Source organism: Rhinolophus sinicus, chromosome 3 (genome assembly GCF_057876585.1).
Source record: "Rhinolophus sinicus isolate RSI-liver-muscle chromosome 3, RSI-T2T, whole genome shotgun sequence".
NCBI lineage: Eukaryota > Metazoa > Chordata > Mammalia > Chiroptera > Rhinolophidae > Rhinolophus > Rhinolophus sinicus.
The window spans coordinates 127354493-127380959 of record NC_142503.1 but is presented as its reverse complement, the minus strand read 5'-3'; the positions used below and the strand labels follow the sequence as shown (position 1 = coordinate 127380959).

General features: G+C 48.6%; 3 protein-coding genes and 1 long non-coding RNA gene across 12 annotated transcripts in view; 2 read left to right on the top strand and 2 right to left on the bottom strand.

Moving 5' to 3' along the window:
- Positions 1-118: 118 nt before the first annotated feature.
- On the bottom strand, positions 119-7983 carry CBLN3 (cerebellin 3 precursor). The gene is made up of 5 exons (XM_019714402.3): positions 7845-7983; positions 7375-7478; positions 5859-6875; positions 5436-5555; positions 119-5119 (listed from the first exon to the last, which is right to left on the bottom strand). Exons 3-5 carry the CDS (start codon positions 6156-6158, stop codon positions 4922-4924), a joined length of 618 nt encoding a protein of 205 aa, XP_019569961.2. The 5' UTR covers positions 6159-6875; positions 7375-7478; positions 7845-7983; the 3' UTR covers positions 119-4921.
- On the top strand, positions 6973-15306 carry KHNYN (KH and NYN domain containing). 7 transcript variants are annotated; one of them, XM_019714396.3, is made up of 8 exons: positions 6973-7087; positions 7817-8037; positions 8833-9944; positions 10097-10227; positions 10315-10411; positions 13004-13111; positions 13317-13418; positions 13915-15306. In XM_019714396.3, the coding sequence occupies exons 2-8, from the start codon at positions 7837-7839 to the stop codon at positions 14165-14167; spliced, it is 2004 nt and encodes a 667-aa protein (XP_019569955.1). In that variant the 5' UTR covers positions 6973-7087; positions 7817-7836; the 3' UTR covers positions 14168-15306. The 7 variants fall into 7 exon arrangements, 6 of the variants coding, with proteins under 6 accessions (XP_019569955.1, XP_019569952.1, XP_019569954.1 ...); XM_019714393.3 differs by having other exon boundaries at positions 7014-7222; XM_019714395.3 differs by lacking the exon at positions 6973-7087 and adding an exon at positions 7289-7425.
- Positions 15307-16610: 1304 nt separating this feature from the next.
- SDR39U1 (short chain dehydrogenase/reductase family 39U member 1) lies at positions 16611-19635 on the bottom strand. Of its 3 annotated transcripts, none has more exons than XM_074328087.2 (6): positions 19560-19635; positions 19162-19268; positions 18993-19075; positions 18497-18618; positions 17633-17776; positions 16611-17361 (listed from the first exon to the last, which is right to left on the bottom strand). In XM_074328087.2, the coding sequence occupies exons 1-6, from the start codon at positions 19618-19620 to the stop codon at positions 16949-16951; spliced, it is 930 nt and encodes a 309-aa protein (XP_074184188.2). In that variant the 5' UTR covers positions 19621-19635; the 3' UTR covers positions 16611-16948. The 3 variants fall into 3 exon arrangements, with proteins under 3 accessions (XP_074184188.2, XP_019569957.2, XP_019569958.2); XM_019714398.3 differs by having other exon boundaries at positions 19578-19635; XM_019714399.3 differs by having other exon boundaries at positions 19550-19593.
- The window catches only part of LOC141570610 (uncharacterized), a 43232-nt gene continuing 36388 nt past the window's right edge, over positions 19624-26467 (top strand). The window contains exon 1 of the long non-coding RNA XR_012494809.2: positions 19624-19716. This is a non-coding gene — a long non-coding RNA (uncharacterized LOC141570610). The remainder of the gene's footprint in view (positions 19717-26467) is intronic.

Sequence of the window (26467 nt, the reverse complement as noted above, 5' to 3'; positions counted from 1 at the left end):
TTGGCTCAGAGATGGATGGGACCAGGGACCTCAGTCCTACAACCATGTCAGGGAAGAAAAATTATCCTTTACCTCAGTTCTTCTGGCTGGACTAATAATCACATTAACATAAGACAGATTAGCAGGAGAAAAACAAATCAAAATTTAATTACATATATACCTCTTGTTACAATGGGAGAGACCCAGGAACACTGAGTAACTCGTCAAAGTGATGGAAGCCATCACCTTCAATATCACCTTCGGTTAAAGACAAAGATGTTGGTGATGGAGAGTCAGTTATGGGAGGTGAACAGGAAAAGCACAGTAAACAAGGGGAAGGTAATCATGCAGGTTTCAGTCCAGGGTCTTCTCCACTGACAGTGAACGCAGGCCTGGTACAGTGAGGGAAACACCCTTACAGATTTCTCTTAACAAATGTAAATGTTCTTTACAGAGGGTAACTTTTACCCGGTTTTCAGAGCTTCTCCCAGGTGTGCTGTTTCTTGAAATTAATTAGCCTAAAATAATCAATATCCCAAAAAGGCATATTTTGGGGTGGCAAACTCTGTTTCCCTTCAACCATAAGGAAATGAATTCTGAATGAGCTTGGAAGTGGATTCTGCCACTTCAGTAAGGAAGGTAGTCCTGCCTACACCTTGCTTTTGACCTTTTGAAACTCTGAGCAGAGAATCTCCTTATGCCCTGCTGGACTTCTGACCTACAGAAACTGAGATAACACATGGGTGTTGTCTTAAGTCGTTACTAAGCTTTATGCCATTTGTTACATGGTAATAGAAAACAAATACAATAACTTTATTAACATTATTTACAAATTCATCTCGCTCATTTGCATTTAAAAAAACTTCTAGTTGTTTTTCCCAGTGTCAAACCTCCTCTTCTTCCTTATTACAATACTCCTGACTTTTAGCTGGGCCTGGCTGCCTGCAATAAAAACTCTATTTCCTACTGTTTCTCTCTGGCCTGGTGTGGTCACGCGTGACTAAATTCCAGCCAGTGAGATGCAGTCAGAAATGTTAGGGGCGCCTTTCAGAAAGCCTCTTTAGAGGAAAGTGGTGTGCCCTTTCTTCCTTACTCCTTCCTTCCTGGGGGCTGTAAGGCGATATAATGGTTGAGCTCAAGGAGCCATCTTGTCAGGAGGTGATGCTCGTGTACTACAGATGGTGGAGCAGCAAGAGGGGAAACTGGGCTGTGATGATCACAAAATTGCTGCAATATTGTGATTTATAAGAAATATATATTTGGTCATTCAGATGACCATTTCTCATATATACATTTGGTCTTTTTCCACACAATCCTTGGTTCATAGCTCCTGAAAACCTTAGCGTTTCCTAAGTGCTAAGAATGAAGAAGGTACCTTTTGTTATTTAGTGAGGTGACTTTTGGAAAGCACATAAGGATGGGGGCTGGTTGCCAATGGAGACAACCATATGATTAGAGGGTTGGAACTTTCATTCCCACTGCCCCCCGCCCCCCACCTCCATTTCTGGGAAGGGGAGTGGGACTACTGAGGTTGACTCAATTGCCTATGGCCCGTGATTGAATTAATCACGCCTATGAAATGAAGCCTTCGTAAAAATTCAGGACAGGGTTCAGAAAGCTTCCAGGTTGGTGAGCACTTGCAGGTGCTGGAAGAGTGGATCCTACAGAGGGCATGGAAGCGCCAAGCCCTTTGCCCACATCGGCTCTATGCATTTCTTCCATCTGGCTGTTCCTGAATCATCCTTTTGTAATAAACCAGTAATCTAGTAACATGTTTCTCTAAGTTCTGTGAGACTCTCTAGCAAATTAATTGAACCCAAGGAGGGGGTCACTGGTGACAAGAGAAAAAATTCTGAGATGTCCTAAATGAACACTACAGCAACCAGAGAGTGAGAGAAAGAGACAGAACACTTAGCCTGTTGATAGTAGTGGACCAGCTGTGACAAAAGACTGCTCACATTCCTGTGTATTTGTTGGAATTTAGGATTAATTTCTAGCTGACTATTTCTGTGATTATTCAAAAGAGAGAATAGCTGGATGCTGTGGAACCCCATGAGTCTCCGTTTCTTATTTGTCATTGAGCTTTATGGACTCTGCTGTGCCCCTCCCAGAACTAGCCCTGCTTCACCTTCACCCAGCACCTTTATCTGTAGCTAATGCAAATTCTTTCAGAATGACCTACACCTTTCTTCCCCTTACTTGATATATACAAATACTTGCAAAACTGCTGGACATTGGACATGTTATCTTTTCTACGTAGCCATGATGCTGATGGTTTAGATTCCATGCCCCAACACGTGTCTTCTTTTTTGCTAGCAATAGCCTAATAAACCCTTTCTTTCGAAAAGAGTTTCAGTCATGGAAGTTAAAATATTTTTGTTTAACACTGGAATCTGGAATCTAGCCAGTCGATCAGAAGCACAACGTGGATTTTAGACTTGTGTCTAAATTGAGTTGCCAAGGAGGGGTCATTGGACCCTCCAATCTATGGGTGGTTGGTCAGAAGTGCAGTTAACAGCCTGTGCTTCTGGCTGGAGTCTAAAGTCTCGTGGGACTGATCCCTTAACCTGTGCAATCTGATGCAGGATCCAGGTCAATAATGTCTGAATTGTGTTGAATTAAGTGGAATTCTTGGACATTCCACTGGTGTCCGAGAATTGCTTGGTGTTGTAATGAGAAGCAACCTTTCCTTCCCCCCACACATTGGAATTTGGTCTAGGAACCCAAAAGAACTGCCATCCATCTCTGGACCCTTTAGTTGCAGATTCTTCTGTGTGAGACAGAAATAATCTATCTTGCTTAAGGCATTATTATTTTGGGTTATACTGCCTTTCCTATAATCTCATTATAATTAGTAGGATAATATAGAGGCTCCCTTTCCCAAGAGAATAAGGATGACGTTTGAGCAGTGAGCAGTTATCTTTAGGACATTTAACTAATTCATCATCTTGTAACACACTGTTGGGTTTTCTTTCTTCTTATTTGTAATATACGCGCAGATGGTGCCAATCAGTCTCTTTCATTCTTGGGACAGTTCCAACCTTTTCTGGAATTACTCACAGCTTTCCATATCCACCCCTCCCTACTTACTCGTATACAGATAAAGAAAAGTAAATGCACCTTATGAATACTTAAAATACCTACTATGTTTACACTCTTCTACTTATCAAAATTAACTAAAAATATCCTATTATATTTAATCTTCTTCACTCAGTATGTTAACTATCTTTTTGCACACTTTATAGTGACTTTTTCGTTTTGGAGTATCATTAGTCATAATTTTTAAAAATTCACCTTTATCCAATTAATTGTATTATTTTCCTTTTGATTACCAAATTGTCACAGAATGTCAGGTGGAAACATTTTAAAACTGGTTCCTTTGCTTTTTCAGCTCTACCCTATACATTTGAAAAAGTACCCTTGCTTTTTGTCATCAACGTGTTCCAGGCCTAGAGTTATTTAAGATATGGAGCTATTTTCCAAGGAACCCTGAGTCCTTTTAAAGTGAATAATATTTGAGGCAAAGATCCAGGTGCTAAGAATGCATATTAGATTTTTCCTAATGTTGTTTCTATGCTACATTTTAGTGACAAAGATTTCTTTTTGAAAACCACAAATTCACATTGGTATTTCCTATTTAATTCAAACATTAGTAAATCCTTTTTTATTTGACTCTAACATAGTTTTACATTTATTTTCTCTACAACATATCAGCTTGTATCCTGTGACCGATTCAAATTGTAATGGCATCTTTTATCTTTAGTGATCCTAGAGTGTCTCATCAACCATCATTCCCTAGTTACTTTATTGATAGAGTCATCCATGCTGGGCGAATGGGACAGCAAGGTAAGAGAGTTTATAATACTGGCAGGAGAGTGGGTGAAGGGATGTATCATGGAATCCAAGGTAATAGGAAGTTTAATAAGGAGGATAACATAGGACAGATCAGAAGAAAGAAGAGAGGTTATAGGATAGTCTAGAACAGGTACAGTGAAGATTAACTGACAGCTGGGAGGAAGGAGGTGGTGGTCAGGATGTGAAGTGATTGAAATTCAGACTACAAAGGTGGAGTTTCAGGAAGTGGCTATGGTCATTGATATGTGCCATGCCTGGAGATCTACACTTGCCCACATATGACCTTTTACCCCCACCTGCAGTTGCCCAAGGGAGCACTGTACACTCACTGCCAGCCAGAGCAAACATACATACACAACCCATGTGTCAGGTGGGGATGTGAGGGCCAGAGTCCATTTGGGACCTGGTACAGATGAACACCCAGGTTCACTGCCTGCTGGCTGCCCCAGTGTACATAAAAAATGTGTTTTCAGGCTAGGCACATGTTTCTTCCTGCCCTACCAGCCCTAGGCTTTGGGCTGCTCTGTGGCTCTCCCCACACTTCTGCTGGTGGCTGAGCCTCCTGCCCTAGCCCATATGGTGCTGGCTCAGCTCCTGACTATGCTGGCAGAGTTCCATGATGCTGGCACTCCTCACAGGAAGGAGCCTGCTGGGTATGCCGAGGCTGGTCCATCTGGGCCTCTGTGGGGGCCTGTTAGGCTCACCTGTGCCACCTGCCCCCAAGTAGCTCTGAGCAAGAAGCTGGGGGAGGGGTGGGGCAAGGGGAGCAGAGTCTGCAAAGTAGCTCAGGCCTCTCTATCTGCCAAACCCTGCCCTGATCCTAGGGCTGTAGACACAAAGAGACGCCATGGCAGGCTGTGAGGGCATTTGTGTGTGTGTGAGTGTGTGTGTGGGGGGGTGGGTGGGTAAGAGGTCCTGAGACACCACAGCTCTACTCATCACCTTGGGTGTTTGGCACAGGGTCCCATGCAAGGAGGTGGAATACAGGCAGCCAGAGGGAGCCTCTCTCCTGTCCCAAAGATGCTTCTTCTGGGGCAGGAGAGGGAAGAGGACAGAGGTCAGGGGCTAGAGTCTTGTCCTGGAGCCCTCAGAGTGGGAAGATGAGGAAGCCAGAGAAGCTTGAATATTTCCAGCCACCCAGCAAGTTCCCCCGACGTAGGCGCAGGGACACCCGGTCCCCAGGGTCCAGGGGCAGTAGTACAGAGCTGGTGGCTGCCTCCCGGGTCACATCAGGGTCGTTGGCAAAGGCTGAGATGACAGGCCATGTGTTCAGCATGAGGCTCACCTGGGGAGGGAGCCCAGTTAGCATCTCTCCCCAGCCTTCGTCCTAGAACCCCATTTTTCTGAGGGCTCCCCCTCTTTGCCCCAGCCCCAGAGGAATACTCTGGAACCTGGGGCTCAGTGCTCTCTCCTGGGAGGGCTGAGGGGTGGCCAGTGCAGGTCCTCCACTCTCTGCTAGGTAAGCCCTTTCCGCCCTTGCTCCTGGTTCCCCAGGACACAAGTCAATGGAGGGTCTGTCCAGGAGTCTGCTGGGCTCTGCTTATTCCTCCCTCCTCCCAAGCCGGGACAGGGTCAAGGACAGGGCCCAGCGCTCAGGTCACCTGGACAGTTTGGCGGTTGTACACCTTCACCACGTGGAACCGGAAGCTGTAGACACCCCGGACAGGGGCCACGAAGGAGCCTGAGGGCCGATCAAAGCCACCGCCCTCATTCACCAAGACCTAGGAGGAGACACTGCTGAGTGGGCTAGGGTCACCTGGGGCTCAGGGAAACCACTGGGTTGAGGGATGGGGCGGTGAGTAACGAAAAGAAGGGATGGCAAGTAGCTGCCAAAAGGAGGAATGCATGATTCAAAAAAAAAAAAAAATTGGTGAGAAAGGGCAAGGAGGGGTATGGGCAAGAGTGAAGGGGAAGAAGATGGGCAGTGGGGTTGAGGGGCAACTGGCCACAGCAGGGGGCTGTTTCCTTAACAGCAGAGTGCGCTTGGACAGTTGATTCTAGGTCCGGGCAGGGTAAGGGGTTACCTGGTCAAAGTAGATGGCCCCACTGGTGCCGTTGATGATCTCCCCTGCTGGCTCATGGTGGTGGCTTCTTATCGCAGCAAATGCCACTCTTCCAGGGGGCGCTTCTCCCAGAGCAGCTCCTCCAGGGCCCCCTGCAGCAGCTCTGCCGGGCTCACAGACCACCAGGCACTCGCCCTCTAGGAGGACTGGCTCTGCCCCCTCCTGGGCCCATCCAGTCCCCAGGGCCAGAAGCATCAGGGCCAAGGGCAGCCCAGTGATGGGTGCGAGACCTTGTAGCCAATGTTGCTTTGCTACCAGCATGGCTGAGGGGCTCTGTGACCCACAAGACTTCCTGTCTTCTGCCTCCTTTTCTGCTCCTTTCACTTTCCACTCCCCCCAGACTCTCAACACCTCCACTCTGCTTCTCCGCCTTCTCTCTGGGTCTGTCACCTGGTCGCAGAATCTCCCTCTCCATACCTCTCTGTGCCCCACAACTCTGTCATGCCTCTCCTGCTGTCACTGCTGTTCCCTCCTCCTTGGCAGGGCACAAAATGACAGCAGTTGGGCTCTGGGAGGGAAAGGAGGGATGAAGCAGTCAGACAGGAGGGCTGCAGCCAGAACCCCAGGGCAGCTTCTCCAGAGAGCATTGAAGGCTGGAACTGGAACCACAGAGAACGTGGATGTGTGTGTGTGTGAGAGTGTGCAGATGTGCAAGAGACAGCTCCTACAGCCCCCTTCCTCCACCTCATTCCTTCCCTCTTCAAAATCCCTCACAGGTCCACAGCACTCAGTGGCATCTTTTCCATCGCTAGAAAGGAGTGCCCTTGTATTTTCCCCCAGAATTGTTTTGGTGAAAAGTGCTTGAGCCAACAGTGTCACTATCTTGTGACTCTGGGCCAGTCTCTTTCCCTCTTTGGGCTTCCATAACTTCATCCGAAGGGACTGCATTAGTCGCTTTAAGGCTGTCTTCACCTCCAACTCTCAGAGTGATTCCTCTTTCCTGAGAATTGCGGAGAACCAGCGGGAACCCAGAGGAACCTGGAGAAGACGTAGGGGACCCAGAGACCTGAGGGCAAGTGGGCGGGGCCGAGGCCCGGAGCTCGGAGGAGCCCGGAGGGGCGGGGCGGGGGTGGGCGCGCGCGGGGCCCCGGTGCAGGCCCAGTCCCGGGAGGGGCCGGGCTGACTCCGCCCCGGGCCAGGAAGTGACTCAAAAAACAGTTCGAGATGTGGAGAAGAGAGGTCCCCGTTGGGTGAGAAATCCGGGAAGGCCCGCCCCGATTCGAGCCCCCCGCCTTTCTCCCCTGGGCCGGGGGCGCGGGCGAAGCTGGGGCCGGCGGGCACCTAGAGGCACCGGCAGGAGAGGCCACAACGGGCGGCCGAGGCGGGTATGCGCGCCCGGGCCGCGGGAGCCGAAGGCCGCAGTGCTGAGCGCCGCCGGGGGCGGGGCTCGGTTCGACCCCTAGGCCGTGGGTGGGGCGCTTGGCGCGACCGCGGGGATGGCTGCAGAGGGAGGGGGAGGGGTGAGAGTGGCTAGAACCTTGGAAATGGCAGACGAGGGATCCCAGAGGACAGCCCAGTTCAAACCCTGGTGAGGATCCATCTTTAAGAGGCCGTCTTGGACCCGGTGATTGCAGATTCCCCCTAGAAGAGGGATCTTTCGTCATCCTTCCACTTCTAATGGCCCCAGAGCGAGCTGGAGCCCCCCACCCCGCTTCCTGCTCAGGGCTGTGGTCATCCTTTTCCAAAGGCCAGACGCCCATCCCAGAGAGAGTCTTGTTTACCCACGACTTCCTCTTCAGGGAAGGCCTGTGTCCCTTTAATCTGACATTCTCTTCCTACCCCAAAGATGGCCCGAAATCTCCTGGGGTGTTTACTAGATCGGCAACTAGATGCGACCTGTTGATAGCTGGTGTTGGCCTGGAGACCAAGATTTGGGTTGAGGGGTCGGCGAGACTCTGACCTGCCTTTCCTACTTCCAGGGCTGGGTGGCCACACAGCCATGCCTACCTGGGGGGCTGGCTCCGCGTCCCCTGACCGTTTTGCCGTGTCTGCGGAGGCCGAGGATAAGGTGCAGCGGCAGCAGCCCCACGTGGAGCGCATCTTCCGCGTAGGGATGAGCGTCCTCCCGAAGGACTGTCCGGAGAACCCTCACATCTGGCTGCAGCTGGAGGGCCCCAAGGAGAATGCCAGCAGAGCCAAGGTGAAAGCCCCTCCCTGACCCTTCCGGGAACAATGCCTCCTCCACTCAGAGGCTGGGGAGAGGAGGGCCTGGGGGGGATCTCCACTACTGGCTTGTCTTACTGGCAACCTCAGTCTGTAGTCCTGAGCTTTGAGAGACTTTCCAACTTTGTATTTGGAGTTTTGGTTTCCTTTCTGCTGTGATGACCCAGCTTCTGCCAGGACTTGAACAGACAGGTGATTCAATTCAAATCAGGTTGTGCTCTTTGGGAAAGCAGAGACAATCCGGCTGGGCAAGAAGGCCCCAGCAAGGAATTCACTGGAGGGTGGGAGGCCAGGCCTGGGTTCCAGTACAGCCCCACTACCTACCAGCCCTGTGACCTGAGTCTCAATTTTCTTACCTATAAAACGTGAATAATAGTGTCTACTTCATGAGGCTTATGAGGTAAAGCATGAATGAGATAAAGCATGAGTTCAGTAAAAGTTAGCAATGGTGATCATTATGATGGAAATATATAACACACATACACATGTAAATATTTAGAGAGACAGTCTTGTAACCAATTAATTATAATTGTATCTTAAAGTGAGTCGAGTTCTACATGGAAATACTAGCCACAGGCTGTCAGCTGGAAAGAGAAAAAAGTGAGATTCTTGATCCCTTTTTAACCCCCACCTTTGTCAGGATCTGTGGGGCTCCATTGCTCTGCCCAGGCATCCTGGAGCTCAGGGGAGAGCAATGAGCCCGCAGGGGCTACTGGACCACTTAAGATTCCAGCAGTCTCTTTTTTTCCTACCTTCCCCTCTTTCCCCCCAGGAGTACCTGAAGGGTCTCTGTAGCCCGGAGCTACAGGATGAAATCCACTACCCACCCAAACTACACTGCATCTTTTTGGGGGCCCAGGGCTTCTTCCTTGATTGCCTGGTCTGGAGCACGTCAGCCCACCTGGTACCTAGGGAACCCGGCTCGCTCATGGTCAGTGGCCTGACCGAGGCCTTCGTCATGGCTCAGAGCCGAGTGGAGGAGCTGGTGAAGCAGCTGAGCTGGGACTTTCGGCCAGGGCCATCCCCTGGAGCCTCTCAGTGTGCTGGAGTGCTGAGAGACTTCTGTGCCCTGTTGCAGCCCCGGGAGGATGCCCACAGAGAAGCCCTGCTGCAGCTGCCCCTGGCTATCCAGGAGGAACTGCTGAGCCTCGTGCAGGAAGCATCCAGGGGGCAGGGGCCCCAAGCACTTCCCTCTTGGGAGGGAGGGAGCCCAGGTCTGCTGGGTGCTCAGTACCAGGGAGTTGGAGCTCCCCTGAGTGAAGGCAGGGAGTCCCTGGACACTGGACCTATGGGGTGGCAGGAGTCAAGGGGAGAGAGACATGCTATGGAGAAGGAAGGAGGGAAGCAGGGTGGTCCCAGGGAGATGGATTTGGGGTGGAAGGAGCTGCCTGGGGAAGAGGCCTGGGAAAGAGAAGTGGCCTTTAGGTCACAGTCAGGGGAAGGAGAGACAAGGCAGGCAGGCCTCCTGAAGGGGAAAACCTTGGGAAAGCAGGGGGTGCCTCAGGAAAGTGGAAGGTTCTGTGTCCAGGGTGAGTCTTCTGGTGCCCAGGGCCCCTGTCAGAGGGCAGCACAGACCCGGGGAGCCTCTCTCCTCCAGCGGCTCCACAATGGGGAGGCCTCACCTCCTAGAGTGCCTAGCCCCCCACCTGCACCTGAACCCCCGTGGCACTGTGGAGACCGAGGAGACAGGGCAGACAAGCAGCAGGTGGTGGCTCGAGGTCGGGGGTCTCCATGGAAACGAGGCACCCGGGGGGGCAACTTGGTGACTGGCACTCAGCGTTTCCAGGAGGCCCTGCAGGATCCTTTCACCCTGTGCCTTGCCAATGTACCTGGCCAGCCAGATCTCCGCCATATTGTCATTGATGGCAGCAACGTAGCCATGGTGTGAGTACCCAGTGGGGCTGCGAGTCCTGGGGACAGGGGAGACGGGCAGTTGTATTCACGTTGGGGCCTTGTGCTGAGGGGCAAGCACTGCATCTAGGCTGCCAGGCCCTCCTGCTCTGGGGCCCCAGCGTGTCGACCCCTTCCCACTGCAGGCACGGCCTCCAGCATTACTTCTCCAGTCGGGGCATCGCCATTGCTGTGCAGTACTTCTGGGACCGTGGCCACCGGGACATAACCGTCTTTGTGCCTCAGTGGCGCTTCAGTAAGGATGCCAAGGTCAGAGGTGAGTTTGTGCCTGGTCTTTTGTGTCCTGGGAGAGGCCCTGCCTCCACCGTGAGGATAACTGTGTTGTGCCCCTCTGTTTCTCTAGAGGGTCACTTCCTGCAGAAACTCTACTCCCTCAGCCTGCTCTCCCTCACTCCTTCCCGAGTCATGGATGGCAAGAGGATCTCCTCCTATGATGACAGGTACTTATTTCTCTCCTGGTCCCAGGCTTGATATTCAAGGAGCCCAGTGGGAGATCGAGGGAGAGACAGAAACTCATGACCCTTTGCACTCTCTAAACCTGGGTAGCCGGGCAAAGGGCCAGTTATTCTCTGTGTGCCCATGACTGGTTAGGTAAACCTGCTCCACAGGTGAGATAAGATGGATGGTGGACAGATGTGTTTGCCCATTCATCCTTCATCTTTCATTTATCAAACTAGATGCTTTGTATATAGTACCTTACTGTCTAGAAAATACTGGTTTAATGGCAAGATGGAAAAGCTGATGAGATGAATAGCTGACAAATGCCTTCTCACAACCTCAATTTCCAAACACGTAGAGAAATCCCCCAACATCTTGGAAAAACCAGAGTAAATGTTCAAAATAAATCAAGTGAAGAAACACAATCCATGCATAGTAACATAAATCAAAATATAAATAAAACATGGTATAATAGAGGGATCACTGGATTTAGAATTTGAAGATCTGAATTGGAGCGCCAAGTGGCATTACTCATTGACTCTGACTATGGACTAATCTCTTAGTGAATTAACCTCTTGTCTCAGGACCCTCTACCATTTATTCATGTTCCTTGTGAATATGAAAAGAAGGTAAGGTATGTGCTTGCCTCATTCAAGGTGCTAGGCAAGAGTACGGTGATATTCCCTAACTATTCATGGACCCAATCAAGTGTGGCAGAGGGTCTTATCTCTATGGTACAGAAATGGACCAGAGGGTAGGAGTGGTTAATTCTCTTGGCAAAGGCTACCAAGTGACGAAAATGAGAACTTAAAGCTGCGAGATAGTTTAAATGAAAAACACAGGGCACATCCCCTCAGGGTACACACACGGTGTGGGAAATGGGCAGATTTTAAAAGCTAAGCAATTAAAAAGTTTTACAACTACAAGTTCTTTATTCTCTAGGATTTTCAGTTTTAAATAAAAAAACTGGTTTCCACACCATACCGATGATATATTTTGTCTTTTCAAATACTTAACTTTTTTTCCGTAACAAGTAAATGGTATCCTACAAAAAGGTAGTTCACTTTCTCCCGATGCTGTTGTTTTATGTCTGGATTTCACAGATTATCCAAGATATGGAACATTCTTTCCACACCAGCATTGACACAGAACTGAAACTGAAGATCGAGTCAGTTGTAATGAGTTTTGAAGGCACGTGTCTGTGTAGTTGTATAGGTCTTGGTAGGAAGACAGCACAATATGAGTTTGGAATTATGCCTAGTTACAGTGAACAAATACACGGTGCACGGCATAGGCCTGCTGAATGAATGCTGCTGAGCAACGTGTGATGTGTCGTGATAATGGTCACATGTGCTTAACCTGATAATACCTTTTCTATATCATAGGATTCCATATGCAATTGTATGTCATCTCCTTAATTTGTTTCCCAGAAACTCTGAACCAGACATCTGTCACAGCCAGTCCTGATTACTAGTCCCCTCTGTACCACACTGCCTTTCACACACTGACTGCCCACTTAGTGCTAGGTGGGTGGCCTGCAGAGGGAGGCGGGAATGCTGGGAATTTGACTTGAAAGAGCCAAAAGAAACTATAAATCAAACACTACAGGAACTTGGAGGAAAGGGAGCCCCCTTCCGGCTGGGATTTTGTGGGGAGGGAGGGATTTGTGAGTTTTGTTGAGACGGGGACATGGGATGGGCTGGATCTCATGGTTTCTAAACCTGTTAAAAAGGATCCCCACATACCTCTTTATGAGTCCTACCCCAGTTTTCATGGAATCAGGATGACTCAAATTGGGCCGAGGCATCTCTTTTTTAAATCTCCCCTTGTGATTCTGTTCATTAGTGAGGTTTGGGAAGCACCTTCCAGATGGAGGGAATAGTTTGAGAAACATGGAAGAGAGCACAGGGCATGTTTGGGGAACAAGATGTAATGTGATCATTGATTTTGGCACTAGTTGAGAGTAGCTTTGGGAATACCAGGAGGAAGAACGCCATAACGGTGGCTGGAGCTGGGTGCTAGAGAGGCTTCACTGCCAGGCCTGGGCATGTGGACTTTATTCAGTAGATAAAGGGCAAGAGTGGAAGAGTTGTGTAGGGGAAGGGCATGGTCTCTTGGGGGAGGGTGGTAAATGGCAGGAGGTGGGGGACCTCTTTATCAGGAGGCTATGCAGTGTCTCATTTGCAGTGTCCGAATAGCTAAGGTGGTAATGGTGGGAATGGAAAGGAAGGAGGCAGAGTGGAATACTTTTCAGAGGAAATACATGATGGTTTTGTGACTGATTGTTGGAGTAGGGTGGAAGAAGACAGAGCCAGGGCCAGATCTTACTGTCTTGCCAACCACGCCTAAAGTGATAAGTGGAGGATTGTGGTGAGTGGTGGGAATGGTCTTTGGATTCCACGTTGGATTTGTCTGTTTCCTCTCTAACCCATGGCACTGTATCCAGTCAGCCTCCTGCTGCCTGGGTCAAGGTGGGGGGTGTAGGGGAAGCAAATCTCCATCACCAGAAGTAGGTCGTGGGAGTTGATATTGATAGCACTTTTTGGGGTTGGGGCTTTGGAGAATCCCGGATGTTGCTTTGGTTTTTGAGACAGGTTCATGGTGAAGTTGGCTGAAGAGACTGATGGGATCATAGTCTCCAATGACCAGTTCCGGGACCTGGCAGAGGAGTCCGAGAAGTGGATGGCAATTATCAGAGAGCGGTGAGGGGGCTTCCCCTGAGAAAAGGGCTTGGACTCAGATCTTCCTCTAAAACCAGTTATGTCCTGCGCCGGGTGAGGATTCTGGGAAGGGGCTTGGTGTTGGTTGGAAGGATGGGAGCTGACAGCTTCTGGTGGAGTTGGTCTCAGCTGTCTGGGAGGTGTGCAGGGGCCCCTTTGTGACCATGCATTCTCTGTCCCTGTCCAGCCTGCTGCCCTTCACCTTTGTGGGAAACCTCTTCATGGTCCCTGATGACCCGTTGGGGCGAAATGGCCCCATGCTGGATGAGTTCCTGAAGAAGCCAGTCAGGTAATGCCTCAGAGTCCCCTAGGTAGCCCCCAGCCCTGGCCCCCTCTGCACACGGGCCTTGCAGACCTGGAGACTTGGCGGGAAGTGTGACCTCAATCAGGGCTACCTTAATTCTGTAGTGGTTTAGGTTGCCTTGTGCTTGACCTTTAACTGTTTCACTGGGAATCCTGACACAGACCCTTCAAGGCTGGGCGGGAGGAAGCTTCTGCTTCCTGTTTCCCCTTATCAGTGTGTTTGCTGGAATTATTTGGAACATGGTTGTTTTTACTTATAGCCACTTGTATTTAGCACGCCCTCTGTTGGACAATGAAGTGATTAGTTTATTAGACTAGAATAGATCGTAATTGTGTTGACACTGCCCCTCAGTGGTCAGCTTGGGGAACTTCAGAGCCAGGAATAGGGTGATTAAGGGCAGTGTTGCGCTGGGAGGCCCATGGAGCTCTAACTTCTCCCCAGGATGCGCATCAGCTCTTCTGTTCTCTCTGCTTCTTCCTAGGGCACAAGGGTCTTCTAAGGCTCAGCATCCTTCCAGGGGCTTCGCAGAACACGGTAATCAGCAGCAGGGGAGAGAAGAGGAAGAAAAAGGCAGTGGTGGCATTCGGAAGACCCGGGAGACGGAGCGGCTCCGGCGCCAGCTGCTGGAGGTGTTTTGGGGCCAGGATCACAAGGTGGACTTCATCTTGCAGCGGGAGCCTTACTGCCGGGACATCAACCAGCTTTCGGAGGCCCTGCTCAGTCTCAACTTTTGAGCGTCACCTGCCTGAGTGGCTGCCACCCTGTCAGCTCCAGCCTCACCCAGCTCAGCCCCTTCGAGGGTCCCTGTGCTGCTCAGACCCTGACCGAGACCCACTTTAAGTTAGTGCACTGGGTTAGGGAAGCACTGAGGAAGAGCATTTGAATGTGGGGAATGCTCCTGCCTAGTGCACTTTGGGGACAGGTCCATAAAGTGACCTGATCTCCCCTTGAGTCAGGACCTCAGCCAGCTCTCAAGAGGTTCTCCTCAGCCCTAACTTCTCAACCTTGCCATAGCACAGGGTTTCTGTAGGGAGTGAGGGCTGCTGAAGAGGGTAGGTCCTGGAGATTGGGACTGCTGGCTTCTTGAAGCTGAGCTGGGGATGGAGGCTAGGGTGGGCGGGAGGGGAATGAAGAACGATGGCAAGGAAGCTGAGCCTTTCCTCTCCCTGGCTGCTGCTCTGGATGGTTCCCAGGCTTGGCTGGGCTCCTGGGAACCTTGGAGGGAATGCTGGGCCCTGGAAAGGCTAGGGGTCTGGGTCACAGGGGGACCAGCAGGGAGCTGGTGGGGAAGGCAGAAGGAAACTTGGCTTCTGGTCTCAGCAGTGCCTGTCTGTGACCTTGTTGGAGCAGCGTGGCCTTTACTTCTGCCTATAAATCAGACGTAAAAATACCTGTTGGGAAGAGACGTGAGAACATGGAGGAGGGCTCCTTGGAGGAATGGTACTTGGACCAAGTCTCAGGTGTGTTTGTGGCTGTACAGGCTTCTGAACCAAAACCTCGCTCAGAACTGAGGGTCCTCTGTCCCCAGGGCATGTGCCCTCAATTTTAACACTGCACCCTCATTCTGATGTGCCCTATAATGGCTGCATCCCTTTTGGGCAACCCCCAAATCCACATTTACAAAACAGTAAGGGGTGACTGTTTGCATTACCAAAATACTCTCAGGGTTCCTCAAAATGGCAGCTCTCCTGTTGTATTCAAGTTTACAGATTAACGAATGTGTCCGAAAGTCCCTGGTTCCATGCACTTGCTGAGGTGTTGCCCATTCACCAAACCAATGAAGCCATGTTCTGCAGTGACAATGTCAATGTGATCAGACCCTTGCATTTTCTCTACAGTTCACGTATGTTGCATAAAGCGAGGCCCACTTTTACTTTGTGTGTGTGTGTATGCGGATGGGGTTAGAGATTGTATCTAGACAAACCACTTAGCTGGAAAATGGAAACAGAAGAATCAGACCAGCTGCTGTCCCATCAGGACATTCCACCCTGATTCCTGCAGGTCATTGTCCTTTATCTGCCTGAAGTCCTCCCGTGCCTGGGAACTGTCTACCTCCAAGGTAGCGCATTCCCTCTGGGGACATTATTAGTAGTCCTTCCTTTAGTGTCGCCCCCAGCGTGCACTTCTGCCTTATGCTGGTCACTCCCCCAGGAATAATACAGGGCCAGTCAACCCAGAGTCCAAGACCAGATAAAGAAGGGGGACAGGTGGCATGGGGTTCTGTGCTGTCTGGGCCTGCAGAAGTCCCTGTAATGATCCTTTCCAGGCTCTGGCTGCTGCTCCCTGAGCAGCACGCTGTGTCTGTGTGTACCGCCACTTCAACTCCTCATTCCAGCAACGGGGGGAGCTGAGTGCTGATGGAGAGGGGCCCTTCCCAGTGTCTTCACGCCCTCCTCCCTGTTGGTGATGTATATACCACTAGACCCTATTGACTTGGGCTGGGGGCAGATGTGTTCAAGAAAGGCTAGTCAGAGAGGTGACAGTGACTCAGAGTCCCCTCGGAAGAAAACAGAATGGTTAATATGCCTGATTTAGGGGCTAGGGAAACTGCTGGTCAAGTTGTGGCAGATACCAGGGTAGATAAAAGAAAAGGGTCTTAGATGAACACTTGGGACTTTTTTTTCCTAATAGGGTTGAGTTTGTAGTTTTTGATATGTTCCTTGCCCCTTTCACTTTCAGTGATGGTGGGTGTGCAGTAGGCCAGAGGTATCTTCTGTCTCTGTGCTGGGGACCTTGGTTGACTGAAGTGGCCTCAATCAGATGAGAGGCAAGTCCTAAGCTTCTTTCAGACCGGAATGTTGGCTTTGTCCTACAACGTGATGAACTGGGACCAGCGTGTGACTGCTGTATTAACTCACTGCCATCCCGTGAACGACTGAAGGCTGTCCTCGACTTGGGCCTCATGTCTGCTGGCATCCTAATGGCACTGTGTGAACAAGTATGCAGGCTGACCACAGAACACACTGGGAACCGATCATTTCTCATCTTCTAGTCTTTACCTTTATCATAACCTCATGCCCCAAATTTGTTACCAGCTCTTTTGGAAATGGAAGGACCAAGAAGGAAGATGTTACCCATTATAGCTTTCAAAACCCCACATAGGGGAAAGAGTCAGCTAGGGTGTCATAACTTGAAATAAATTCCAGGAGAATGGAGGCCAAAGAGATGAGCCGAAGCTAGAGAGATAATTTATCTTTATTGCCTAAACTGTAGAGCATTCACTATACAGCAAAAAGGAGAAATGGGGAAGGAATGGGACCTGTAGGGAAACCCAACTTGGAAATTCTTTTACAAGGAGTTGAAGAGGACTTTAAAAGGATTTGCAGAGACTGCATCCTTGAAACTGGACAGTCTCTCAGTTAAATAGGTGGACCAACAGAACAAGAGAGAAAGGACGGAGAGGAAGAACCAGATGCTTTCAGGTCTTAAGTCGAGGAGAACCTGAGCCTATTCAGTCGCTAACTGGAAGTCTCTGTTGAGGGATAGGCCTTGGGCCCTGCCATGAGCCTCCCCACTTAGGCTACGACTTCCTTCAAGGCGGCCCCCAGCTCTGGAAAAGAATACTGATAGCCAGTGGCCAGTGTCCGCCGTGGGACTACTTTCTGGCCCTCCAGCAGCATGATGGCACGTTCTCGCCCAAAGATAGCTTGCACAATGGTGCTGGGGAGAGGGATGAAGGCTGGACGGCCCAGGGCTGTGCCCAAGGCCTGAGCAAACTCAGCATTTGTAGTGGTGGAGGCTGGAGCCACTCCGTTCAGGACCCCCTGCACGTGGCTTGCTTCAAGGGCATGGGCCAGGATTCCTGCCAGGTCCCCGATGTGAATCCAGGGGAAGAACTGGTGGCCTGAGCCGATGGGGCCCCCCAGGCCCAGGCGGAAAGGCAATAGCATGTGACCAATGGCACCGCCCCCACGGCCGAGCACAACCCCTAGAGCAGGCAAGAAGGATGGTACAGGGAGGCCCCTCAGTCTCCGGGCAGCCCCACTCTTCCTCCCCATTTCCCATTCCTTTCCCCATGCTGGCTTAGCTGTAGCAGATGAGGGGTATGGTTCTCCTCAGGACTTCCAATCCTCCCATCTGCAGGTTGGCCAGAAGTAGTGGTATCCTCACTCTAAGCTCAGATCCCTTTATCACCCCACTCACCCAGCTCAGAGAAAATGTTCCAATCCTGACTGATAATACAGGTCCCTGGTTCTCACCAGAGCGCACCACCACCTGGCGTGTAGAATCTCCAGGAAGCCTGGCTGCAGCTTCCCATTTGGTTACGAGGTTGGAGAAAAAGTCAAAATCTCCTCCTGGGCTGTCCTCGTCATACTCAGCAGTCAGGCTGGGCTGGTAGTAAGCTGTGGGTGGGACAGCACTTGTTTGCCTTCATTGTCCTAGGTCCTGCCCAGTCCTTTGTAGTCAAGGCTCCCCCTTGGCCTAAGCCTCCTTGGCTCTTGGGATCTCCCTATAGGAAGACAGCTGCAGATATTTTCCTCTTGAGCTTCTCCATGAGCTGACCTGTTACTGCCCTGGAGTAACTCTTATGTTTACCTGCAGGGCTAAGCTGAGAGGCTGCTACAGTATAGTGGTTAAGAATAAAAGTGTGGGCAGACTGAGTTTTAATCTCAGCTTTACCATAACCTCTCTGTGCAGAATTTTTGCATTTTTAAAATGGAATAATAGTACCTACCTCATAGAATTCTCGTGAGATTAAATGCTGTAATGTGTAAAACACTCAGTGGCTGGTGTATGTGCCAAAATTGTTTGCAATTATTTAGTCCCAAAGGTGAAATACAAGAATCAGAAATTCTGTTCCTAAAGAACTGTGTTGTGAGAAGCAAAGGAGTTGGGATTGGGGATTTTTCCTGGCACTGGGAGCAGTGCCACTCCCCTCTCTTTCTCTGAGGGTCCCTGTTTCTCAGTGAAAGTACCTAAAGGTCAGGAGAAACATGCATGGATCAAGGGCCTAAGAAGAAGACCAGCACTCTGTACATGTATAGCTAGAAGGGCTCCAGGTCTTCCTCACTGTGTACTCCCTTCCCCTGGCTAATGTAAGGGGTTGGTGATTTGGGGCATACCTACACCTGTAACTAACACCCAGGCCTGGGGGGGTTGTGCCGCCTTGGTGATGGCTCTAGCCAGTATGTGGGTGGTCTCCAAGCGGCTGCGGAGAACCTCTTTTTGGAAGACTTCATTCCACCTGCAGGAGAAACGGGAAATAAGCCACTAAATATATACATGCATATATCCCTTCTCTTTCCCGGGGACCTGTCCCTATCCATTTCTAGTAAAACCCTGCATTGTGGCTTAGAGAAATGGGCCATCTCTCCTGTAGAGGGAAAAAGCGTATCGTTTTTTTGGGCATCCTGAGTTATGAGTGAGGACGAAAGTCAACTGGCGGTGTGGGTCGAAGGGAGGGTGGGCATGGAAGAGGGGGGAGGGATAAGTAACGCGGGATATAGATTTAGTTCTCGATCTGGCAGCTCCATTCTTCACATCTCAGAGGGTCTCACCAGAGTCGTTTCCTCGCCTGCCTCTGCGCTGAAGGATATCGGTTTTAGGGCCCGGACTGACCTTCGGAGAGGGTTGAGGATGTTCTCTCCGGCCAGGTTGACAGCGGCATCGCAGCGGGGCAGCCCCGACGTAGCGAGCTCATCCTGTCAGAGAAAGCACACAGTGCCCGCCCGGCCCTGCGTGGCCAAACCAGGCCTCCCCCCCGCCAGCTTCCAGAGCATTGACATACCCACGTAATCCGATCTGGCCCGGGCTTTCGGGAGACCAGTGTCACTTCGTGGCCTCTGGCTTTCAGAAGTTGGGTTAGGGCTGTCCCAATGAAGCCCGTCCCGCCACCTGATCGGAAAATACGAGGTGTTTATTCTCCCGGGGGGCGCCTTCCGTCCCCGCATGTGGCCCCTCTTCTGACCCCAAACTTCTCTCTCGCTCCCTCCCCGCGATGCACAGGTGACACAGGTCACAGGGACCAGGGAGATTCGGCTTCTCGGGCTAGGAGGCCAGGGCCAGGCAGCCTGTGCACGAGAGAGTGCCCTCCTTCGGAGGCCACCCAGCCCTCAATCTCTGGCTCAATCTTTCCGTAAACCCGCCCCCCACTCTCCCTTTCTGCCCTCCCTCACCCACAAGCACCCGCATAGCTACCACGACCTAATGCGCCTGCGCGAGATTTAGAGCCCCACCACGCGACCATTGTGTTCAATGCGTCTTTCGGGAAGCGCGCTCCGATTGGTGGGCAGCATTGAGACTGGGCGTGGCTCGGGAAGAATTTATAGCAAAAGCTGTATGTGTACGTACACGTATTTCATCACGAGGCGTGGCCGGGGCTGTGGGGGGCGGGTGGTGGAGGTGAGGGGAGTCGAGGGAGTGGGGGAGTGGGAGGTGGGGGAGGAGTCGGAGCGGCTTTCGGGGGAGAGGCTGGGGAGTCGGGAGTTGGGGTGGGGGTGGGGGAGTAGATCCAGGGGGCGTGAAAGACGGGGAGGCGGCGGCGGAGGGAAGGTTTTGGTGTAGAAACACACCCCCGACCTAAAACCCGTAGCTACTCAAACCACCAAATTCTGGAGATCTATGCAGCTGGTGGGTCAGGAATCCATAAGAATCCGTCCACAGGTACTATGGATTTCTTTAGACCCGGCCATTTATTTTATGTTTTCTTCTCTCTGTTCCGGTCCCTTCCTACCGTCATTGAAACATTCTAAAGTTTTCCTCCTCTTAACCCTTCTCCAGCCGTCTTCTTCCTCTGCTAATGTCCTCTCTCTTCTTCATAGTCAAACTTCTCAAAAGAGTGGTGTCCATTTTCTACATCCTAATTTACTCGCGTCTTTATCATTCATTGCCCCTCTTGCCAAGATCACCAGTTTCCCATGTGTCACCAAAAAGAATGCCTAGTTTTCAGTCGTTTTTCTTGACTTCTGTTTCACTGGACACTTGCTGACTTCTCCCTCCTTTTGGAAAGGCCTCAGTGAAGGCCACACTGTCTTCTGGGTTTTTCTGCTAGCTTTTTTCAGTCTCTGTTGCCTGCTTCACCTCCTCTGTCTTAAAAAGTGTTGGTATTCCTTGAAGTGGGTCCTAAGACCTTTCTCCCTCCAATTCTGCACTTTCTCCCAAGTGACATTGGCGAATTCAGTTACCAGTTTTTCAAAGACTCCCCAAATGTATTCAACTTGAATCTCTCCTGAGAACCCTGCTCCTATAAAAGCTTCCCACTAGACATCTGTTCTTTTTTTTTAAAGATTTTATTGGGAAGGGGAACAGGACTTTATTGGGGGAACATTGTGTACCTCCAGGACTTTTTTCCAAGTTGTTGTCCTTTCAATCTTAGTTGTGGAGGGCGCAGCTCAGCTCCAGGTCCAGTTGCCATTGTTAGTTGCAGGGGGCACAGCCCACCATCCCTTGCGGGACTCGAACCAGCAACCTTGTGGTTGAGAGCCCACTGGCCCATGTGGGACTCGAACTGGCAGCTTTCGGAGTTAGTAGCATGGAGCTCCAAACACCTGAGCCACTGGGCTGGCCCCTAGACATCTGTTCTTGAATGTCTGAAACGCTGTTAATTTTATTTACTAAATATCACCCAGATTCATGTATTTCTGTCTATCTCTGCCACCACCACTTTCCTTCTACTTATTATCTAAACTTTTGTCTAAATTTCTGCAATAATTTCTTAATAGGTTTCCCTGCTTCTGCTTGTGTTTGTAAACTGTTCCACAGGTTGCAAGCTGAATGATCTCTTAAGAGTGAGGGAGGAACACTATGGTGGCATATAAATCCTAAAAAAACTTCCACTGCAAAATCCGTGGCTATGCTGGATAAAATTTAACACATCTCCATTTAAAAGCATTGCTGAGTTAGCTAGAAACTAAAGGAAATCCTCAGAGACCAAAAACAAAGTATGACTTGGGACTGAGGCTACTTTGTGGTCGTCAGTCTCAGTAACCCTGAGCGTTGGGTGACAGGAGATGACACGTGGGACCCAAGCAAGATTGAGACTGAGACTCCTGCAGAGAGTTCTTGGTGGGTATGTCCTCAGGGAAAAAGTGAAGTTAAAAAAGCCCACTTAGTATCAAAGAATTTAAGTGTTCCAGATAGGAGCGTGCATAAATCCTCCTTAGATTTCACGGGATCCCAATAGATAAAATCCATGGCCACACAATCCAAAATTACAAAACATACAAGAAAACAAGTCACTCCCGGGAGGAGTCAAGTCAGCAGAAACAACACACAGCAGAGTTAGATCAAAAAGAATTTCAGATATTAGAATAATGAGATATAGAATATAAAACTACCAAGTTTAAAATGTTTAAAGCCAAAGACATTAAAGAGAAAGAGATAAGATCCTATCAAAAAAATTCCAGCAGACTTGAGAACCAATTTGAACTCATAAAAATTAAAAATATAATAATTGAATTTAAAAATATAACTGAGTTTAAGCAGCAGGGAATAGATTTACCATTGGTTAAGAGAGGATTAACTAGATATGAAGAAATTACCAAGAATGCAGCACAGAGAAACAAAGAGGTAGAAAATATTAAAGAGGGTAAGAGACAAGGGAGGTAAAGTGAGAGATTCTAACTTTTATATTTGGCAATCAGAAGAGAAGGGGACAAAATATTTGAAGAGAATATTACTTCCCCAAATTACAGATATGAATAATCAGATTCAATAAGCAAAATAATCTCAAATAGAATGAATAAAAAAATCCATACCTAGTCACATCATAATAAAACTATAAAAACAAAGACATAAAAGATATTAAAAGCAAGAGGAAAGAAAACAGATTATCTATAAAGAAATAACTATTAGATGGACAACTGACACTTCAACTACAACAATATAAGCCAGTGGAGTAATACGATAATGCCTTCAAATGCCAAGAAACCAATTGCCAACCTAGAATTGTTTATCAACAAACCGGCATTCAAGAATGAAGGTAAAACAAAGATACTTTTAGACAAGCAAAAAATGAGAGCATTTACCGTCATTAGACTTCTAAACTTTATCAGAAAAAAAGAAAATGATCTCAAAAGGAAGGTATGAAATGCAAGAGAATAATGATCAAAATGGTAAACAAATGGGTAACTATAAACAAATATTGACCGTATAAAGCAACAACAACAATAAGTGTGGGAAAAGTGAAAACAGAGCTAAAATATTAGTCACCAACAATGGAGAAGTATGTTACTAGAGCTGAATTGTTGGGGAAAGGATAATATTGAGTAATATTAAATTGTTAAATACACATTTAAAAAATTAAGGGCAACTATTGCATATTAGAAATAAAATGCGCACTTCCAAATCAGAGAAACAAAACAATTTCATCCAAAAAAACCAGGAAAAAAAAAGAAAACTTAGACACAATTAGAAAGCTCAAAAGATAATAGGAACAATCAGTAACCATAATATATGTAAACCAAGAAATTGAATTAACTAGATGTATTGGAATTACAAATTTCAATCTGGATGAATCTCACAACTATAATATTAAACAAAAAGGAAGCTGTAGAAAAGTATTTACAATATGATACTATGTACTTAAAGATTAAACATAGGCCAAATCGCCAATATATGGTTAAGGAAAGAACTGACTCTGGGTGGCGAACACACAATGTGATATACGGGTGATGTAATACAGAATTGTACACCTGAAATCTATGTAACTTTACTAATAATTTTCACCCCAATAAACTTTAATTAAAAAAATAGGCAAAATCATACTTTTTTATTGAGGAGAAAAATAGATTTATAGTTGAAGAATGCACAGGAGTGAAAATGAGAAAACTCAGAGTAGCATTTCCCTGTGGGGGGTAGAGTGGGAGTGTGGTCAGGGAGGTGTATACAGGGGATTTGGAGTTCTTATTTCTTAAGCTGGGTGGTGGGTACATAAGCATCATTTTGTTTTTCTTTGTATTTTTTGTATGTCTGAAAGATTTCATAATAAATAGACATGTAGTGGATTTAAAATTTATAGCCAGATCTCAGATGTGCAGAAATATAACTTTATTTTTTATAATTGAACACAAGTTACTCATGAACATTTCTGCTTGGCAATAGAATAAACATAGACTTACCCAACCCAAGTAACTTCATCATTTCTAGTTTACAATTTCTCAGTTAACTCAGTTTCTCCGAGTAAATTCTTAGTCTTTCAGAGTGCTGTGTCCCTCTTCTCTTTTCCTTCTCCCAGCTAGATACTTGGGCGTAGGAGGCGCTTTGGTCCAGGCACTGTTATCTAGTCCTCAATGTCTGCTCAGAAGAATCTCATCTCACTTGGCCTTTGGGTGTTGCCTGCTTTCATCCAAGGCACAGCTGGTTAGGCCAGGCCTGTGAGCATAGTGTTTTTGATACTGACACCCTTGCTTTTGGGTATCATCCCTTCTGCTTTTGATACCCATGATCTTTGCTTTGATCTCAGTGTTCCCTGAGGCACCAAGAACACTTGGATTGTCTTGTGGCCAACAGCATGGAATGTGTGGGCCTCGGTTAGTCTCCCCTCATCCTCATCTCTTGGTTATCTGCCACAGTGCTTACTGCCCAGGCACCTTGCTGCAATCCAGCACAGTGAATTTTATGTTGCTCTAAACAAATGATCTCAAAACTTAGTGGACTGAAACAACAATATTTCTTATACAATCTGTGTGGGTTAGGACATGGAGCAGCTTAGCAAGGTGGTTATGGCTCATGGTCTCTCATGGTTAAGACAGCAGTTAGGGCTGCAATTATCTAGAGACTTGGAAGATCCGTTTCTTAGATGGCGCACTCACATGGCTGTTGGTGGGGGACCTCGTTTCTTGCCACTTGGAACTCTTCATAGGGCTGCTTGAGCGTTCTTACAACGATGGCTGCTGGCTTCCCCGGAGCGGAGCAAGTGATCTAAGAAGGGAGAATGAGGATGAAGCCTCAAGGCCCTTGATGACCAACCTAGTCTCAGAAGTTACTTCGAATCACTTTTACTATAATTTATTTGTTAGAAGTGACTCATTAAGTCCAAGGGGAGGGGAATTTGGCTCTAACTTTTGAAGGGAGGAGTATCAAAGAATTTCTGGACATATTTTAAAAGCACCGCAAGCTCTGTGGGGGCAATTATGGCTTCTCTGAGAAACTTGCAGTCTCTTGGCTATGACTGGGAATTGTGGCACAATCCTGTTGTTTTCACATACTCCTGCTTCTCTGGGTTGAGCATCAATCCCTACCTCTCTAGCTGGGTTCCTTCTCAGAGAACAAAGGCAGTATTTACAGTCTAATTTTGTTCTCTCCTGATCTCTTCTAGCTCCTCCCCCAAGCCCAGGAAAAGCTGTGTGATGGGCGGCTGCTCTGATGTCATATCCTGCCTTTTTTTTCTTTTTTTTACTCTTCCATTATAGAGCAATTCTATGCTCAGTCTTCCAAGATCCAGCTTGTTGGAACACTAATATTTTCTTGTCTCCACAAAACCTTGATCTTGCAGGTGAATCTCCTACTTTCCAGCTATTATTTAGATATGGAATAAAAACTTTATTTTGAGATTCAAAGATAAGGCTTGTCTTATTTGTTCTAAAGGAGAGAAAAGGAAGTACTGAGAGGAGAAGATACTTTGGGTAATATTTCAAAACTGATTGATTTTCTGTATGGCTGGATCCAGGTGCTCAAATAAAGTTGTTAGGAATCCATATCTTTCTAGTTCTCAGCTCGTCTTTTATGTAGTTTGTCTTCATTTTCAGGAAGAGTCCCTGTCTACCCCTCCCCCCTTATGGCTAGGATGGATTCTTGATTTGTAATCCCAGCAAAAATCTCAGCATTTGACTCTCATTAGACTGACTTGTCTTATGTCCATCTCTGAACCAACCAATGTGGCCAGGTGTGCAGTGTTCTCCATACTTGGGACGTGTGTCTGCTGCTGGAGAAGGGGTGGAGGGGGTCCCCACTCACCATTCTCCTGTGTGGAACCTCAGCTGAGTCTCTGAGGTGTCAAGGGACTCCTCCCCTCTTCAGCCACACCCTAGATATTGACAACCCATTCTTTCCTGGCTCTGCCTTTTCTTCCAGTGAATTTGGGGGGTGGAGGAAAGAGAGAAGAGATTCTGCAACATTACATGACTTTAGATCACGGATTCAGGAGGTGGAATGTCACAGATCAATGTCATGGAAGTGAGGTGGGAATGACTTCCCGAGCTTCGTGCCCCTTGTGAGAGGGGATATACATGGGGCAGGCCCCGCTCCCAGCAACCACTCCCTTCTCTCCAGGGAGGCTGGTGGGGAGCAGGCTCTGCTGGAGTGTACTCAGCTTCCCCTCAAATGCCTTGAAGTCTTTTTCTTTTGGGTTCTGAGGCGGGTGGGTCAACTTCTCCCTCCTCAGCCTCTCCTTTAACAACTGAACTAGTTAAACTCTGTGCAGCTCTCGCAGTCCATCTGACACTTTGGCAGTTAAAACATTCAAATCTGAGCCAGACAACAAGATACGAGAAATTTATGTCTGCACATCTGATGTAGGGACAAGTGTAACTGATTTGCTCTTCAGGAAGTCAGGGGTCTCTCCTGAGTCTGCAGCAATTGCAGGGACTTCATTCATTGAAATGTTTTCCTCACAGATGCTTCCTGAAACAGCAAAGGTGCTGAGCACAGTCCCTCTGGGTGGTCAGGCCATGCCCGCTGGGCAGGACAGGAAGCCAGGGCTCTGGGAGGGATCCTGGCTGCTCCCCTCAGGGGGATTGAGGCAGGATGGGGGTTTTGCTGGTGACAGGAGCCTCTGCCCTTGCCCTGTGCCACCTCTAACTGTGTGAATGCCCCATGCTTCATTTTGTTTGGGCAGATGTTTATAACTTCTGTCAGGCTCTGGAATGTTGCTTGCTAAATGCTATTCACATCATTTCACATGGTTTCTGATTAAAATATGATAGAACCAACCAACCAGTGAACCAACCAAAACCCTAATATGGAGACACAACAGATAAAGGATCCTAGAACAGCCCCTGCCACTCCTTTTTAAGATGGTCTCCTCTCCCCCTGGGGTTTGTAGTAATAAAAGCAGTGTTACCCAAGCCTTGCCCTCTGTGGAGATGCCAGCTCTT

Bases quoted from the DNA above. Each gene is read 5' to 3' on its own strand.
- CBLN3 (XM_019714402.3), bottom strand. From the start codon at position 6,158: ATGCTGGTAGCAAAGCAACATTGGCTACAAGGTCTCGCACCCATCACT. The intron at 5,556-5,858 runs GTAACCCCTTAC...GTCTCCTCCTAG, and splicing joins GGGCCATCTACTTTGACCAG to GTCTTGGTGAATGAGGGCGG. The intron at 5,120-5,435 runs GTGACCTGAGCG...CTCCCTCCCCAG, and splicing joins ACAACCGCCAAACTGTCCAG to GTGAGCCTCATGCTGAACAC.
- SDR39U1 (XM_074328087.2), bottom strand. From the start codon at position 19,620: ATGGTCGCGTGGTGGGGCTCTAAATCTCGCGCAGGCGCATTAGGTCGT. The intron at 18,619-18,992 runs GTCAGTCCGGGC...TTTCTCCTGCAG, and splicing joins ATCCTCAACCCTCTCCGAAG to GTGGAATGAAGTCTTCCAAA. The intron at 17,777-18,496 runs GTATGCCCCAAA...TCCCACCCACAG, and splicing joins GGTGTTAGTTACAGGTGTAG to CTTACTACCAGCCCAGCCTG.
- KHNYN (XM_019714396.3), top strand. From the start codon at position 7,837: ATGCCTACCTGGGGGGCTGGCTCCGCGTCCCCTGACCGTTTTGCCGTG. The intron at 8,038-8,832 runs GTGAAAGCCCCT...CTTTCCCCCCAG, and splicing joins AGAATGCCAGCAGAGCCAAG to GAGTACCTGAAGGGTCTCTG. The intron at 9,945-10,096 runs GTGAGTACCCAG...TTCCCACTGCAG, and splicing joins GGCAGCAACGTAGCCATGGT to GCACGGCCTCCAGCATTACT.